Genomic DNA, 13,882 nt, shown 5'->3' on the forward strand with positions numbered 1-13,882 from the left:
AGCTATTAAGTATTTAACCCTCCCTCCCTTAAGCCTATAATTTCCTAGCCTTAACCCCCCCTAACTAGTGCTACTTACGCGCGCTATTATAACTTAGTATACTATTAGATTATATTAATCCCTAGCTTCTATTACTAGACCCTACTATTAGATAGCTAACTATAACACTTTACTATATTATAATATTATTACTTATATTATTTATTAAGAGATTAAGGCATATAGTTATTTCTTACTTTAATAAGCAGTTATTATCCCCCTCATGCCTAAAGGTTTTACGTATGCATAAGACCTCTAGGTAACCGCTTAAATATTATTCCGTTGCAGGCTGTAGATCTATTTTATCAGCCTAGACACTGCACCCCTGTAATTAAAAACTTCTAGACAACACCGCAAGATTCCTGCTGTGTCTCATCATCAACTTAAATACAAGAGAAACACGCGCGCACTGCAATAATGCAAACCCGAGCCCTCGTTGTAGGAGGCACAGGCGGGATCGGCTACGCTATCGCCCGCCACCTCGCGGCGAACGCCTCCTCCACTGTGATTATCAGCGGGCGTACCCGACCTCAAAACATTCCCCATGCCAATATCGAGTTTCGCCAGCTCGATGCGTCGTCCATGAGATTGATCAAGCAATACACGGAGTCCTACAAGTCCTCTCATGCCCCGAAAATCGACCTTCTTGTCCTCACGCAGGGCATTCTCACTACTGCTGGACGTACGGAGACGTCTGAGGGTATTGACCGCAAGATGGCGCTGCACTATTACGGCCGGCAACTACTCATTCGCGAGCTCCTGCCTGTATTGACGGATGATGCGAAGGTTCTCATCGTGCTCGATGGATCCCGTGGCGATCCGGCACAATTGAACATGGCCGATCTGGATTTGTCTGCCAACTTCAGCATAGCCAATGCAGCGGCTCACTGTATCTCGATGACGGATGGGATGATCCAGGCATACGCGAAACAGCAGACAAAGGAGAACACGAAGAAACGCCATTTCATACACGCATATCCTGGTATCGTCAAGACTGAGCTCTTTGGCTCACTGCCTTGGTATTTGAGAGCGCCTACCAGGGTTTTCAGTCAAATTCTTGGCATCACGTCCGAGGAATGTGCCACGAACCTACTCACCGGTCTGGTAGAGCTTTCCGCTACGAACGAGAAAGATGGCAAGTTCTGGGGTTGTATTGACAGCAAGGGATCATTGATTGAAAATAAGCCCACTTGGACTGCTGATCAAATCCAGCAAGTCGAGGAACATACATGGAAGATCGTCGATACGGCTATTACTTCATCCTCTTCCGAATGATTCACTTGATTTTTGGGAGTTATATTTCTGTCACTGGCTACATAGCTTTCCGGCGGGGCCGTACCAATCACAGGAAGATCCTTGAGTGTTGTCCCAGAACTTGTGACGTTTCCCATTTGATTTCCAATATTGGGAGCTCTCCTGTTCACTTCTGCTTGACTGAACCCGAGCTTTCAAGCTGGCGTAGGGCGATGACTAGTGCCAAGTGCCATTGCGTCGAGTCCGAGTTTATCAACGCTATGAATGTCAGCGAAGAATGGCAAACCCGGCCAAAGGTACAGGAGGCCAATTTTTGTAGCCTCAAGCGCAGCAACGTTAACCCGTCACTCAGATCCAGAGAAGATGGCGCCGATCCGGATGAGGGTCTCAAAATTTCCTTTGGTCTCGACTATTACTTGACGATAATCGAAATGAGAGGATGGATCATGTTGATCCAGTTCACTGAATATGGGATGACGGCCAGTGACGACACCTTCACTAAGTATCAAATCGCTGTACGGCTGCAACCCTTTCATGATTCACCCGCAGGTGCTTCTGGGGCTTCGTGGGTCCATTTCTGGTCGGCTAGCCTAACGACAGATATCCAGCAGTTATGATTCCAGACATTCTTTTGATAATAGAATATATTGCAGTCTATTTCCAAACGCCAAACTTTCAGACGTTACTTTGGGTGGGCTTCGGCAAGGCTGCGCCAAACTCAAAGCGTAGACTGGGAACTCTTGAAATTATATAGGGCGAGATAAGCTAAGGCTTTTGACCAGTGACATCTAAAGCCGGAACGGGAACAGGTGGACCTAGCCGAACACTGTCAACAAGGCATCTCCGTACTCCTCGTAAGATGAATTCATCTTCTCAATGTCATAGTCATTCCAGTAGCCCCCTCCTGCGACGTCGTACTGCTGCTCCCATGTTGAAAACCTTCCTTGAGCTTGGTCTGGGGTTACTCCTTGTGATGGCTTCGCATCGTTTATAACCCAAAGCAAGGGGATGACCTTAGCACCAAGTGTTGTTTGCCAACTTCCCGGATTGTTGCCCGCTCCTCCATCATACACTTGAAGGTAAACCCGGTCGAACAGACCGGCCTCGGCAGCGTCAATCTGACTCTTTATGGTGGCCCAAAAGCCACTGTTTGTGTACGGCGCGATGGAGTACCGATAGCCGATCGTACCGAGAAGCTGAGCGAAGCTAACAGTGCTTGCAACATCATATACGCTTTCGTCGTCGTTATTGAACGCATCAAGATTCCATTCTGTCTTCAAAGCTTGGAAACCCCGATACAGGACAGAGTCGGATCCGGTTCCGTTGCTGTTGATGAGGCTCCGAATATTCTGGAAGGTGGTGTCGTGGGACACCAAGGATATCTCGACTCGGTTGATGTGGGTAGTTCCTGTTTTGAAGGAGCGGATCTTTTCGGATAACGCTTCTCCTCCCACGTATGATCCGGCTGTCACTACTGGAGCATCGACAGCTTCTCCAGCATCTCCCGTGGAGTAATACACCAAATCTCCGGTTTCAAGAACGCCAATCCTGAATATGAGCAACGTATCGAATCCAGCGGTTTTCAAAGCTGACGTATTAGATTGAAGGACGTCTTTGAATAAATAGATGCTCTTGATATTGCCATCAGATTGGCATAATGCTTGAAGGGGAGCAAGAATCAACGCGAAAACTACATATATTCGCGCGTAAACAGTCGCTTTGACCAAATCGCGCATTTTGACGAGGTGGATGCTATTGTTCCGCGCAAAGGAGAGACGCAGGACAATTGGCAGAGTCGCTGGGCTCCAACGCTCCCTTTAAGTCTTTTGTAAAGTGCCTGCAAGTTCGGACTTTGTCAAGCTACTTAGCTAACGTTCCCCTGCTGTAACGTAGCAACAAACGTTCTGACCAAGGAAGCAGCCAAGAAAGTGATTATGATTGATTCACCCCTCACCGACAACATTTGGGCGACATCCGCCCCCCGTTGTGGGGCCGAAGACTTGCGAACATGGCCTGAGCGGTTTGAGTGACTCGGAAATCCTGCACAGTGATGTGGCAACGAACGGAGAAATTTCGTGGCATCCTTGACATGCTGGTCTTGTAGGAATCATTCGGGGAGCTAGGCCCGCCAGAATGCACCGATCGTGGCGTGCTACTTCGGAGATACGACGTGAGATTTGTCAAAACCCCGCGGCATGATGTGACCTTCCGAGAATGGCCGCGTGAGCCGAAGAACCCCCAGGTCGTTGCATCAAGTGAGCATGGCATCTCATCGTCCATTAGCCAAGCCATAACGATGATGAAAACCGAATGGCGGAGAAGCATGGCAAGCGCCGACACCGGACCGGTCGAAACTTGGCTGGTCGGAACTTCAAGCTGGTCACTATTCCGACGCCACTCAACCAGCAGACATGGTCAGCTAATGCCGTTTGAACAAGAGTGAGACATCTTTTCTAGGATGACGATTGCATGCGATAGGCGTTTGAACTCGTGGAGCCTCCCAGTATGCGCGGTGCGACCTGCACCAGTGAAGTCACCTGCGGTCTGGTTTCGGATCGTTGTGTGCATGCTCGCGATATGTAGGGGGTTTTACGGGTAGAGTGCGCATTCCCAGTATGAACGTTTCAAAAAGACGCTTTGGTTTATCGTTAACTTGTGGACGAAGGGATGACCGAGCCTTGCGGTCCTGAGCATCAGCCAAATACTTGATACATTGCAAGGAAAGTTACTCGAATGATGATGACTATTGAATCAGGGTCTTTGATTAGCGCGGGCTTCCAAAGCATAACAGGTGTTCCAACTTGCGCGTAGAAATTTGTCTAGCCTTGCTTTGATCTTTCAGGTTGTGACATTGCATCGTGGAGCAGGCTGATCACTCCCAACATGTGAAGTGACATTAAGTTACAACCCAAATGTCGCGATTTTGAGCCATGAATTGAGGGATGTTTCGACACACACTTGCTGAAGTATTGGCCTGGTAAAACAGAACAACAGATTTCAAAACTTTGGAAGGTTGCTCCTAGCAAGACAAGCGTCTCACAAACAACACAAATCCAGGCATTGGAAGAGTAGTTGATCTTTGCAGATGGAAGCGCTATCCATAGTTACCATGCTCACTTTTGATTCCAGATTGCTTAACAGGCTACAACAAAGACCAGGGGTGAATTAGCATGCATTTGACATATTCTTGCCGGAGGGGTGCAAGTGAACTTGAGATCCATTGTCAGGATAACCAGACATCATCACCACAAAGGCGTAGTCGTTCCATCAACCTGTTATTGGCAAATGTAAGTCGATAACCTGGACAGTCATTTGAACCTGCTCAAAGTAAAAACTCAAGTACAAGCTGACTTGGTCTCCTGGTGTATTCAATTTCGCTGGGTGTGAGATTTTCAAGCCGCTCCTTCCTTGTGCTCCTTTTGGGCCTACCTCCTTCGTTCTTTCCACTTTCCTCTTGGCCAACTCACCTGGCCCAACCTCGAAAATCTCTGCAACCCTTCCCACAAAAACTGTTTCTCAGTTGTTCTGCATCTACGCCGCCTCCTTCCCTACTCAGAAATCCGTCGACTGTCGCGCGTCGTTCGCCCAGGCCCGTGAACTCACCCTCGTTGGCAATTGTCGCCGCCACCCTACATTCCTTCGCTCTCTATCTCATTCAACTCGCTCCCAAGGTTCAGCTAGAAGCCGGCGTCAGAACCGTTCGCTGGACAGCATCACAATACGACGGCATCTCGGACAAAATAACACAGTCTCTGATATCGCCTGCCATGTCGCCATGTACTGCTCCCACCTATCCCTCGTCCGAATCGCATCTAACCAAGAACCACAGACGTCAAAGTATCAGTGTCTCGCCGACAAAAGGATGCCTCTGTCACCCCGGCTGTCAGCCCTCGTCGCAGTCCCCGTCATCGCGTCACGAAGCCAGAGTACAACATCGGCAGACTTTTCAGCAAGACGAGCTACTCGCAATCTCCTCCGAAGGCTGCCAAAGACACGCCTTCCGTGAAGAAGGAAGAATCGCAGAGTCCTTTGAAATCTGGGTTCATCGACGCCGAGCATCAGAACGCCCCGGCCAGGGATCTCACCAGCATCAACTGTGTTTGTCGGAAGCCGAATGCTGGGAAGCCTTACCTTTTCACCAAGTGTGGTCATGTAGGTCTGCTACCAAGCTCGCAACATCCAGCCACTAACTTGGATAGGCTGCCTGCCAATCCTGCCTGGACAACCGTGGTACCTGCTGTGGCAAGGTGCAGAACGTGCAGCTCAACTACCAGGCTGGCGAGTCAAGCTGCGTTATTTGCCGCGAGGATGACAAGCACATCTGGTGCGTGTTGATCTGCGGTACGTTTACATCCTGCAATCGTTACTGCCAAGTTCTGACATGTCCCTTCCACAGGTCACCGATCCTGCAAGCAATGCTTCGGAAACATCTCTGCTGACCCAAACCTTCGAAGCTGCCCGATTTGCCGCAAGAGCTTCCAAGTGGGATACATCGTCGCTGCCGATGCCGACCCGCTTCACTGAGCAACGTATCCACCCGAACACCTGGCTTTATTTTCTCCTCGAGATCGCTGGCTCTTTGCGCGAGTGTCTCGACGCGTACCAAAATCACGACATCTCATACCTTGCGGATGCTTTTTGCCACTATCTATACTTTGCTCATTCCAGCGTCGGCATGCGAGGCATTTTTGAGCGATTTGGCCTCGAGGGTTGCTTTTGCATTTTCTTTCTGTCAATGGTGTTTCAAACCATCTTGCGCATCCAGCACGGATTTGGATTGATTGTTCCAAGGACGGCTGGGGAAAGGTTGACAGGGTAATTACACCTAACGAATTTCATGCGGGCAATTGTTTCTTGCCAATCAGGATGTTTTTCTTTTTCGTTTCTCGGCTAGTTTAGAGGTTGCAGGCTTTCCCGGCCATAGATATCAAGGAAAAGTCATTGATTTTATTCGCAAGTACCCTTTCACCCTCTGTTTCGCGACATTCTTTTGCGTACTGGCAATGATCCTTCATCCTACTGGCGGGTCATGGGCAGTTCAGCGGCTCTTTTTGACCGATGTCGTCTTATCTAGCGAGCGCTTGCCTGATATTCTGTTACGAGAGAAGGTTAATTAAAATCATACCTCTTCGATGTATCCAACACTGGTTTCAGTGTCGCGCCTTCGCACCCTTTCATTGTGGGTGATGGAAGGTATAGGCTAGCTGCGGCTGATGTATTTCTGTTTCAGCAGGAGTCTACCCACCAATAGTGTCTTGCAACGGAGAATGTTTCCCCTAGTGGCGTCTCTGTACCGTCTGAGGCAATCATGTCTCATCTCATAAAGACACAGCTATGCCAGCATGCTGTAGACGACAACGTGGGCTCGATGTTGGCTTGGCCAATTGCACAGCATCATATCTAGATCGAACTTCGTCATTTCATTCCACCTTCACATGTCTGTAATTTTAGTTGTATCAGGTGTCTGCTCGATGCCTTTCGTGTCCCTTCAACGCCGTTGCTGGAATCCTGCCGCTATGATACTCTTTGGCGGCTCAGGAAGTGATTGTTCATTGACCGAAAGACCACCGTCCTTCTGCTAGCAATGTTGATTCCCTACTAGTACTCACAGGCCTCGGATATTCAAAGAAAGCAGCACTTTGAAGTTAATTCCTAGTCATTTCTTCCAAGGTGATCTGTGATGAGCTTCAATCTTTCGCATCCTCACTCCTACAGAAGGTCCCGTCCTTAATGTTCTTCTTTCCTTCCATACTTGTCGCTTGTGAAGTCCTCCGTGTCTGCTTTCGGTCTTCCTTCAGGATGCGCTGGTAAAATCGAAATCTGTCCTTTTTGCAGCGCAGGCCTCTCCGCTTCCGACATGTCCAAAATTCCACTTGCTTCTTGGCCCAGCCCAACGATATGCCTTTTTAGCATCGTTCGGCCACCGGAATGTCGGAGGAAATGTCCTGTGGCTCCATAAATGGGCGCAGGGGTGAAGCTTTCTCCAACCCTTGGGAGGGTGGGATGCAATCTTTTTCGTTCCTGGGGCCTTCAATACATCGCTGGATTACCCTATTTGAGATGTTTGCATCTGTACCAGTGGCTAATTCGTTCATCGTCGCATCAACCAATTTTTCCAGGAGAAATGGAACACCGAATGATTGCCTGGCATTTGGTAAGCGGATTTCTTCCCAAAATGGCTCTTTGCCGAAGTTGCCTGCCTGATTTTCCGACTACCACGTAATCTTTGCCGGCATTTCCTGTTGTTATTTGCGTGCAACAGAATTGACCATGAATTAAAGAAGAACGACTTGGATTAAAGCTCAGTCATTTCTATTTGAAGTCCCTGTACTGTTGCACAGTTCCAGGGGCTCAGGTGGCTTCATGATGTCTCACTCAGGGGAACTGCGGCCTTTTAATTCCTCCGATAATCGACACCACCGACACTTCTGACGCCAATCCTAGGTGGTGACTGCTGTGAAAATGTGACATCTAAAGTGTGACATCCCGAGACATCATGATACACCCCTGCGTTTCCATCTGAGCAGCCTGTTGGTCCTGTTTCGGTAAGAGAAGGCAGCCAAATGCGAGCGATCGCAAGGCAGTAAAACTCGCTGACAACCTAGTATCAGACGCGATTCTCTCTCAGTCATTCAATGGTTAGGGGGCAATCCCCGGTGCGTAGGACTGCATGGCCTCATCTTTACATGAAGTCAAAATTGTTCCGAACGAAACGACGCTCTGTCTTGAGTGTGGATCAAATAAACCACTTCAGACCAGAGCAGTCTAACCTTCGAGAAGGTCATTCCTATGCCCCGTGAAAATTGGTAATATGTCGATATACAGACCACCATCAACGAGTGTGTAGAAGCTTTATGTCCACGTGCTGGAGGGCGCCATTTCTCGATGGGGACGTTACTCAGCAACTTTGGGTGGTTTCGGCATTGTGTGTGGTAGGCGAAATGGGTCTCGTTGATGACCATCCCAAATCGGAAAATGCTTCTCGCTTTTCACGACAACCAACTGCAAGGATTATGGAATTTTGCTGCGCGGGGTCAATGCTTCATGCAGGGGACTTTCGCAAACTGCACGGGGGTGATTATCAACGAAAACGTTTGGTAAGACTGCAGATCTTGCCTCTGGGAGGCTACCAGTGCGTGTCGAGCTCACGGGCTTAGCGTTCTCGCGGAGGCCGGAACGCCAGCCAAGGCCAAGTTTTCTAAGTTATCATGAATATCCTACGGTCAACGCAGTGATCGGAGCATCTTGACTTCGGGTTCATGGGCAGTGAAGCAATCAAAATGAATTCTCTGATTTGTTTTTCGAGCAGTTGAAGTTGGTCCCATTTTCTTCCTGCGGAAAGAGCTCCAGCTCATCGTGCGTACTACGTACGACATCCGGGCTGTACATCCCCACGTACCTTATGTTGCGCGTGATCAGTAAAAGAAGATAATGAAGAAAGGTGTTCCGGGTGGGACGGTGCACTCACAAATTAAGTTAATGATAGATGCCGGGGTATGGCTGACATCTGCTAGAGCAGCCCCTGAAGCTTTTCGGGTCCTTGTAATGGCATTCGCTAGGTCGCTCGGCATGGTTTGACGACAGGCACTTCAAAGGTTTGAACTTGTCAAGGCCTGCTACGAGCGATAGTCAGCATGGCAAACAAAAAAAAATGTCATCGCGGGCTGTTTCCAAAGCAAAGTGCCTGGTCTGGATTGCTCGTGACGCAAAATTGAACTCCAATGTGCTCCTGATGGGATACGGAGCTGGACGCCTGATGTGCCACTTGTGGTCTTGGACCGCAAGTTACGGACAGCAAGAAACGCAACACCAACACCTACTCGCACTAGCGATACGGGAGGCCTCTAGTCCTGCGAAAGCCATACCGTCAAAAGGGCAAGTGAGCATGTTAGACAATCAGATAAATGAAGTTATTTGGGCAAGTTGGAAAACATGGAAACTTGAAACGTTGCCTTTCTCTGGACATTGTTGCTTATTGAGTCATAGGATCCAACCCTGATATTGAGAACACATTCATAGTTGTGACTGACGCGGTCGACCGCAAATATAGACGCTCATGTGCAGACGCAGTCTAGAGAAGCTGTAACTGGATGTGGCACTGCTGGTCAAACAAGAAGAGAGAAGAAGACCGGCTTCGAAATAAAATACTCTCGCAATCACCTCTTTTCAAGTGCTATGAGACGGTTTAGAGGATAATTAAAAAGCGTTGGACAGAATGTGAGATCTAAAACATTCACTGTACGCTTGACTAACGGGTTATTGGTTCTGTGTCAAAACGAAATCTTGTGTAAGATAATCACCTGTTGCCGCAATAAAATGTCATAGTCAAAAGACAACGAACACCGTGTTATTTAATTGTCTATTGTCAGTACATCATCAGATGTTCCATTTAGGACGTGTTATTTCAGGTTATATACACCTTCCAGTTGAACATGACGCGTAACGTCCTTCCATGGACACAAAAGGAGAACGGGAAACGGGAGAGAAGATGCTGTATTTTCCATGCTTCGGTTTGCTTCCTGACACGAGCATGCGTCCTTTCGACTCGAGGGCATAATTGCGCGGCATCCTAGCCTGAGCCACTTCGCGCGGCCTCCAACCGCGATTTGGAGCTAATGGAGACTCAGGGACAATGTGGAAGAGCCTATGACGGTTTCCAACCGTTCCATGGATCACGCACCTCTCCTCAACCTTTCAGCCGTACGTTCCTCCTGGTCCTCTTCGGTGATTTCGCAGACTGGCTCATACTTGTCATACCCCCGAAATCTCACTTCCGCAGCTTGCCAAGTCTTGGGAAGGTTGCTCTGCTGCGAACTGTTCAATCTTTTCGGGCTCGCAGCGTCAATTTGACGCGTTGGGGCTTGCGCAGCACAACTCTCATGGTCCCGATTTAACGACACATTGAACCTTCCCAGCGGGAATTGCCGCGGCAAATTTGACGATAGGTCTCCGTCCGGTAAGAGGTTCTCGTTGAATGGTAGATCGACCGGGCGCGGAGCTGATTGTTGAAAACAGTCGCGAAGCACGCCTATTTTTGAAGTATGTTTTTCGTGTTGATTTTCGTTCAGTTTCTCGTGAGGGGAGCTTTGAATCGATGCGACCATTTGAGGACGCAGTATTCTCCAGGTAGTTTCCTTGGATTTCAATGCGTCTTCGTCGCAACCGGCAGAGTTGGAGAGGCTTCCTTCGGCTTTGAAATCAGGAGCGAGACGCTTCGGCAGATTTGGTTTCAAGCCGGCGACCCGTTTCTCACGCGCATTAGGATTTTGTGCAGCGTGAGACCTGATCTTTGTGCGGAAGAGTCTCGCTTCTTTCGGGTGAGAAATGGACAGAAACTGAAAGACCTGCTGACCAGAATCGCTCGTCGACTTCTTCTTCTTCTTGCTGGGAGCTTGGTGCTGGTACTCGGCATCTGGCGAACCTTTGCTTGAATCTGGCCCCCAACTCTCGTCGCCGTTTGATTGTGTTTCCTGATAGTTCTCTGCTCCCTTTGTTTCATTCACGAACAAGGCATCTCTAACAGGATCGAAAAATGGTCGACGAGACGTTGGACTCTGCCCTACGATCTGGGCCTCCATGATGGCCCTGCGTAGCGGGGGGGTGCCAATCGGGTTTGTCGTCTTCGCATAGCTGCCTTCGTCGTGGTCGTGGAAATTTGTTCGTGACGTACTCCGAGTGGACTGATAGATCTTGGCCGGCTCGACAAGCGGAGGCAAGATTTTGTCATCAAAATTGCGTACGCATTGTGATTCTTCTGACCAAGACAAAGGGAGCGGCAGATGTCGAGAATTTCCCCCGTGCTCCATTAACGGCGTATCTCCACTTGTCCGTGGGGATCGCGAACTGGGTAAAATGACGGAGTAGGTGAGGGGTAATGGGCCGGGGTGCTGGCTCTGAGCAAAAACGGACACTGCCAAGGTTGCTTTCGTCGAGCGAGTTTGTTGGTGTGACCAAAACGATTCTTTGAACAACCTGAAGAGCAGGATATTGTTCGAGGGATTCTGGAAGTCTGCCTCCCTGCTAGACGTGAATGGATATCAGCCACCAGAAATCGGAAGGGAATGAATCTTGGGTGATTATGCGCTCACTCAATGACTGTGAGACTTGACTGACTGAGCTGTTGCGGTTGCACGTAGCCTGGTGGCTCACCGGTCGAAAACCGTGGCACCCCTGATTGGGCTTCAGTTGCATCGACCTCCACGTTTTTTCGGGTGAGTGCTTGGTAAAACTGCGGAATCACTGCAGGCTGCAGCTCCTTCGTCTCATGTATGGTTCTACGACCTGAAGTCTCGGCTTATCTTATCTCATTTGTTTGTGCATCGAGAGGAGAAGTAGTGCTCGCTTGCGGGTTGCACTGGCCATGCATGCATGTTCACGAGGAAGTCAGCTTTAGGGGTACACCGCCATGGGCGCAGCGTTGCAAGTTCAATGATGGATGAAATTTATGCATCCCAACGGTCGACTTTACGCCGGAACGAATCTTTAGAGCGGAACAGGACGTACGAGATGGAAGATCTCCGGTCGGCGAGCCTGGACACGAGACCGGGCACTGCTTTGCGCATAAGCTGCAAAAAAGCAATGGATCCCTGCATTTTCTACTTTCTGTCCTGCTGCTCATTTGTCTCTGATCTCTCGCTTAAGCAAATTCATAAGCGCCAAGCGTGTGTTCGCAATTTCGGCCGGCATTGAGTATTCTGGATTCAGCAAATGACTGTATTCGTACGGCACACTTGCACAAAACAGTTGACCCCCCTTTCCCATACAGCTGAGACTTGGGGCAACGCCTGTCGTTCTGACGCGAGGTGAAGTGAATAATCGCCCGGTTGACACGCCAGGGACATATGGTATCCGGCCCTGGTCGTAGCCAGATGAAGGGGCGGCCCCGAATCACAATGCACTCCTTGGACAATATCCTCATTTCTCTACCACCTGGGTTGACGTCAACTTATGCACACAGGCCAAACGGGACCGTCCCCTACAAGCATGTGTCCTAATAATTACAAACCTGCTAATTAATGTTACGGGTCCCCTGCTACGCGGGCTCGGCATGCAAAACTACTCAACACGGAAAGCAAACGAGAATCTAAAGATCAAGACGGAGTCACTACACGACGAAGATTCTTAGTTGCGGGTAGAAGATTTATTCAATTGTTGGCCAAATCTGGGCACAAGCAAAGCAGGTATGGCCGATACGACCACCTCAGCCGGGCATGTGAGGACGAACCAGTTCATTTTCCGGGGACCTTCAGTATTCCGTATTCAGTGGTAAGATGCCGGTTCCATACACAATTCCCCGGGTTTGTTTCATTCATCATGTATTCGGGTGCTCATGTGCATGGCAAACGTCGTGGCTATGCTGCAAATGGCCCAACGAGGCCAGGTTCACTAATTTTCTTACAACTCTAGCCGGGATTCCTTCCACACCAAATGGCTTTAGCACTCAACGCAGTTGCAGGGCTTCGCCTCAAATTAGGTTGGGTCTAGGAAACGGTGGCCGTGATCACAAGCTAAATAGAATTGGCAATTGGACACACACTCCGCGTTTGTTGCCTTCTAGGTTGGTTGTTCAATACGGCAGCTTTAGGTCCAGATGCGTCTGAAAGTCGTTGCCTGTCATCTGACCACTGCATATTACGAGACGTCAGCGTCAGCGTCAACGTCAACGACGTCGGGTACGCATTTTAGGCATCAGGATCTGGCGATCAGATCCCAATGTGTTTGACTGCTGCCTAATCAAATTGTTATAAAGACTAAAAGAAGACATCATTTCGACTATAGAAAAGCTTTCCCGCATGCCAGATACTCCATTAAATGAGTAGAAAACCGCAACCTCCCGAAGACTACCACAATGACAGTAACTGAAGTAGGGTGCATGGGTGTCAAGCCCGGTTTGAGCCCCATGGATGACTCTACACCAGAGGGTTCGTTTCTCTCAGGAGCGTACAGGGCTGTGACGGTTGCAGAGGGAGGGCCTTATCGTGCATTCTGGGGCACGGAGATTGAGAATCCATTGCTGTTGTGGGGATTCTTCGACTTTGACTCGGTTGAACACCATGAAGTGTTTGCGAAGCTGTAAGTTGCACTACAGGAAGCGGTGAACAATGTTTGAGACTGATAATATTGGGCCAATCCTAGCCACGGCGCCGAAATTGTGAAGGACTTGCCTGCTTTGCTTACCCATGGGGAGTTCGTTAAGCACTTGTCTTTCACGCCTTCGTCTTCAGTCGCGCTTCAATGCCCTGTTACCGAGCTCGTTCTCGTGCACTTCCCCGGAGACGTCTCTGCAGAGGCGAGGGCAGAGTCGACTATAAGTGTCAGACAAATTTTAGCAGACAACTTCCAAACGTGTGTTGAAGTTACTGCCGTCAGCTGGGGATGGAGCGTGGAGAACGACTTCCCTATAAGAGGTCAAAGCGGTAATACGGGTGCGGTTCTTGCAGCTATGATAGGTTGGGGCAGTGCTGACGGGCAACGAGTCTTCTACCAGACGGAGATAGGGGAGAAGGCGAGACTTGGTATGAACTCGATTCAGGGCGCTATCACGGTGACCGGAGTTTCTGTTCGCTGCCGGTACTCAGAGAGGAAATGA

The 13,882-nt window shown here is 49.3% G+C and overlaps 4 protein-coding genes across 4 annotated transcripts; 3 read left to right on the forward strand and 1 right to left on the reverse strand.

The window, feature by feature from the left end:
• Positions 1 to 456: 456 nt before the first annotated feature.
• Positions 457 to 1,314, forward strand: CGCS363_v013913 (putative oxidoreductase; the record flags this gene model as incomplete). Its single annotated transcript, XM_036645762.1, has 1 exon — positions 457 to 1,314. One exon carries the CDS (start codon positions 457 to 459, stop codon positions 1,312 to 1,314), a length of 858 nt encoding a protein of 285 aa, XP_036488453.1.
• Positions 1,315 to 2,108: 794 nt separating this feature from the next.
• Positions 2,109 to 3,029, reverse strand: CGCS363_v013914 (uncharacterized protein; the record flags this gene model as incomplete). The annotated part of the gene is made up of 1 exon (XM_036645763.1): positions 2,109 to 3,029. One exon carries the CDS (start codon positions 3,027 to 3,029, stop codon positions 2,109 to 2,111), a length of 921 nt encoding a protein of 306 aa, XP_036488751.1.
• A 2,031-nt stretch (positions 3,030 to 5,060) lies between these two features.
• Positions 5,061 to 5,817, forward strand: CGCS363_v013915 (uncharacterized protein; the record flags this gene model as incomplete). The annotated part of the gene is made up of 4 exons (XM_036645764.1): positions 5,061 to 5,070; positions 5,123 to 5,445; positions 5,493 to 5,634; positions 5,690 to 5,817. The coding sequence occupies 4 exons, from the start codon at positions 5,061 to 5,063 to the stop codon at positions 5,815 to 5,817; spliced, it is 603 nt and encodes a 200-aa protein (XP_036488450.1).
• Positions 5,818 to 13,141: 7,324 nt separating this feature from the next.
• CGCS363_v013916 (uncharacterized protein) lies at positions 13,142 to 13,882 on the forward strand (the record flags this gene model as incomplete). Its single annotated transcript, XM_036645765.1, has 2 exons — positions 13,142 to 13,365; positions 13,429 to 13,882. The coding sequence occupies 2 exons, from the start codon at positions 13,142 to 13,144 to the stop codon at positions 13,880 to 13,882; spliced, it is 678 nt and encodes a 225-aa protein (XP_036488752.1).

This window comes from Colletotrichum siamense, assembly GCF_013390195.1.
Source record: "Colletotrichum siamense strain Cg363 chromosome Unknown KSG_Cg363_contig10, whole genome shotgun sequence".
NCBI lineage: Eukaryota > Fungi > Ascomycota > Sordariomycetes > Glomerellales > Glomerellaceae > Colletotrichum > Colletotrichum siamense.